Source organism: Montipora capricornis, chromosome 8 (assembly GCF_036669925.1).
Source record: "Montipora capricornis isolate CH-2021 chromosome 8, ASM3666992v2, whole genome shotgun sequence".
NCBI lineage: Eukaryota > Metazoa > Cnidaria > Anthozoa > Scleractinia > Acroporidae > Montipora > Montipora capricornis.
Genome location: NC_090890.1, coordinates 27,558,374 through 27,561,777, shown reverse-complemented (window position 1 = coordinate 27,561,777; position 3,404 = coordinate 27,558,374). Strand labels below are relative to the sequence as shown.

The 3,404-nt window shown below is 39.0% G+C and overlaps 1 protein-coding gene across 1 annotated transcript; it reads left to right on the top strand.

Moving 5' to 3' along the window:
* The first annotated feature begins 398 nt into the window (after positions 1-398).
* Positions 399-3,279, top strand: LOC138059304 (cysteine and glycine-rich protein 1-like). The gene is made up of 3 exons (XM_068904872.1): positions 399-536; positions 1,744-1,934; positions 3,097-3,279. The coding sequence occupies exons 2-3, from the start codon at positions 1,769-1,771 to the stop codon at positions 3,189-3,191; spliced, it is 261 nt and encodes an 86-aa protein (XP_068760973.1). The 5' UTR covers positions 399-536; positions 1,744-1,768; the 3' UTR covers positions 3,192-3,279.
* Positions 3,280-3,404: the final 125 nt, after the last annotated feature.

Sequence of the window (3,404 nt, the reverse complement as noted above, 5' to 3'; positions counted from 1 at the left end):
AATGTCATGACGGTTTGACCCCCAATTGATTGACGTCATAAAAATTAGATGCAAATAACAGTTTTTAAGAAATGGTCTTCGTATCAGATACAATTTGGCTCCAAAATCGTTAAAAAAAGAAAACGTTTTAAAGGCTGTGGTAATAAAAGTAACAGCTGCTTGGTCAAAGAGGCTTTTCCTTCATTTTTCATGTTACACCGACGAACAGAATGTTGTCACTGAAACGTATAAAATTCTCTTTAGGTGTTGATCTTTCAGCTTGATGAAAAGATTTATTTCATACTTGCAAGTAAGGAGAATTTAGGGCGGTTTTGCTCAGAATATCTAGCCATACTAATTGATCAAAGCTAGATATTCTCCAATAGTTCATAGTGTCGCTTACAATATCATTAAAAACGATAGGGTCGTCCGGGCTCTTGATAGAGCACGTCGCGTTATATAAATTAATCTTACATCAGCGACAAGCCAGAGCTGTTTACCACCGATCTGTTGAAAATTCGTTCACCCAAAGTTTGGAGACCGAAATTAATTTTAAGGTGAGTTACAGAGACAAGGGCCTAAAAAATGTTCCTTTGCAGAGAGTAAATTGCTCAGATTTCCATTTTTTTGTCCTCCCTAGGAGTTTGATGGTTCCGTTCTTGTGGGCTACCCGTTGAATCCTGATAAACTTCGTGACCAGTTTTTATTTCGAAGTGTCCTTTGATGTCCCCTAAAGCAAACAAACATTTCACCATTAAGAGACAGAAAAAAGCTAAAGCTTTATTACAAGAAATCCTGGGGAATTTAGGAACATCCAAATCTACGAGTGACATGAATATCGAATAAACAGGGATAGTGTCATGGAAAATCCACTGGTATTAGTCAATGGCACAACCTAAAGCTATTTTTAATTAATTAATTAATTAATTAATTAATGAACAAAAATCATTCAAAGCTGTTCTCGACATTGGATAATCAAAATATAGTGGAAAAGCTCAAAGGCACTGCACTTCATGTTAAACTGCGACCGTTTGAAATGCGTATGAACGTATCACGCGAGCTTCTTTCATTCATGAAATTATTAGCGTAGAATCAATTCGAGACATAATTTTCTCTTACCAAAATTGGCGATAAATCTCACTGTAACTTTAGAAATTACTTTGCGGGATACTATATCTAGTCAAAACCGTCAGAGATATGACAAGGCTTACAGGCATGTCCTGAACGGAACATTCGAGAACAAATCGACGATTAAAATACTCGAAGCCTGTGAACGTAGACGTATTTTCGGTTGCCCCTCCTTAAGACTGGCGTCAACCGGAAATACGTGTATGTTCGGCAAAGTGAGTTCCTTGCTATTTATAATTAGAAGACGACGTAATAAGGTCTTCCCCGATTGAATTCTTTGTCGCCTTGTGCCAGTCTGAAAACTAGAAGCGGATATTGAAACCGTCACTAAAAGCAGTCTTCTATTCTAAATGATGTGGCTTTTCTCTTCTTTTTTTAATTTCTTTTTCAGAAAACGAGATTAGAAATTGCGCCTTGTCATAAGTTTTACAAGACAGCTCCCGAAACTCTTTCAACAAATCAGAGCTGTGACCTCTTCGCAATCTTTTTCCCGCCTTAGTTTTAAACGGCGGACACGTGCCACTTGATTTGACTTATGACACTTCGAGCAATTTCTACCTTTAATGCTTTGAATTCTCATTGGTCGTTAATATCCATAACTGATAAAATTTTACATCTACCGCTTTGACCAAACAGAAAGGCGCCCAAGCTGCAATTCAAAATGCCTCCAAAGTACGGCGGGGGCAACAGTTGCAAGAAATGCGGCAAAAGCGTGTTTTTCAATGAAGAAAAGAAAGACTCCGAAGGTGGCTTCTGGCACAAACAGTGCTTCACTTGCACCAAGTGCAAAAAGGGCCTTGACAGCACCAACCTCTGCATTAACAGCGGTAGGAACATTTAACAAGAATCAGATAATTAACTTTGGAAAGTCAATTTACATTACCTTTACTCAAGTAATAGTCCATTTTGCATTTGTTTGATTAGTAACCTGGTCAGTTAATGTTAGCGTGACTGCTTGTCACCTTGTCACATGCCGACACGTTTTTCGCTGTAGTAGTTTAGTAGTAGTTTTGTTTATTGAAACCTCTAAGCAGATTACAATCTGAATTACAGGTCTGGTCAGATATAACTATAGGAATAAATAGATACTTATAAATGCTGAATACAATATATATACATAAATAATACAAACTACACTAATAAACATATTACATCAAGTCAGTAGCGTATTTGTTTGTGACAAAGTCACCAAACCTATTTGTGGCAGTTATCTTAGTTCTTGCCCTATCTCTAAATCTGAGTGAGTAGTGGGCGGAAGCACTCGTAGATCAGATTCTAATCTACTAGCTACTAGCTTGTAAACCTGGTTATCCGGATTAAGCTGCGCAATAAATTTGTGACAAGCCGCTGATCTACGATCTTGGAGAGTTGATATATCGGCCAAATTTAAGGCCTCGCTATAGGGAGGCCTTCCAAGGGGGGTAGTCTTGTCGCCTTGTCGCATCCTTTTGTGTACCTTTGTCGCCTGACCAGCGGAGGAAATTGTCGCTGTCGTTTTTCGTTTGTCGTTTTTTTTGTTGTCGCTTTGTCGAAATGAAAAATGGATTGTCGTTTTCGCAAATTGTCGCTTCTTTCGTGTCAACTTCTGTCGGCTGTCGGTACTTTGCTAACAAATTGTCGCCACATTTTGACGCAATGTCGCTTGTCGCTCAAACCCCTTGGAAGGCCTCTATAGGTGGAGCCAGGAAAGATAATTGCGAGCGCGCGTTTTAGAATTCTTTCTCGCGAATCAGATAAATATTGCGGCAACGCAGCAAACACAACACATGCATATTCTAGTATAGAACGCGCGAGCGAACCGAATACCCCAGGCAACGCATCACTAATCGGATTGATTCAGACTCAGCTTCAGGTCTTTTATGATTATCGAAAGTAGTTATGGTCACGAACCCATGCTACGCCTTTGTTTGGTAACTGGTGGATAAACGTCACAACAGTCAGAATGATTGATGAGTGGTGTTTTTTCTTTCCTTTTTTTGTTCTTTTAAGGTTTGATCTACTGCAAGACATGCTATGGAGGGGAGTTTGGTCCCAAAGGCTACGGATACGGAGGAGGGGCAGGAGCCCTTACTCGAACACAGTAGAGTTCCTGTAGAGTTTGATTCACCACTAACATTTTGCTAATAATCACCAAAGAAAGAATATTAATAAAATATTAAATTTCAGACAAGATTGCTTTGTAGATCACGGGTAAATAAAGGGTTTACAAGGAGCATTTAGTTTCAGTTACTTCAGACTTAAAGGGGAACTCCGGTGTAAAAATGAACTTTTTTCAGAGAAAAGGGCAGAAAACTGTA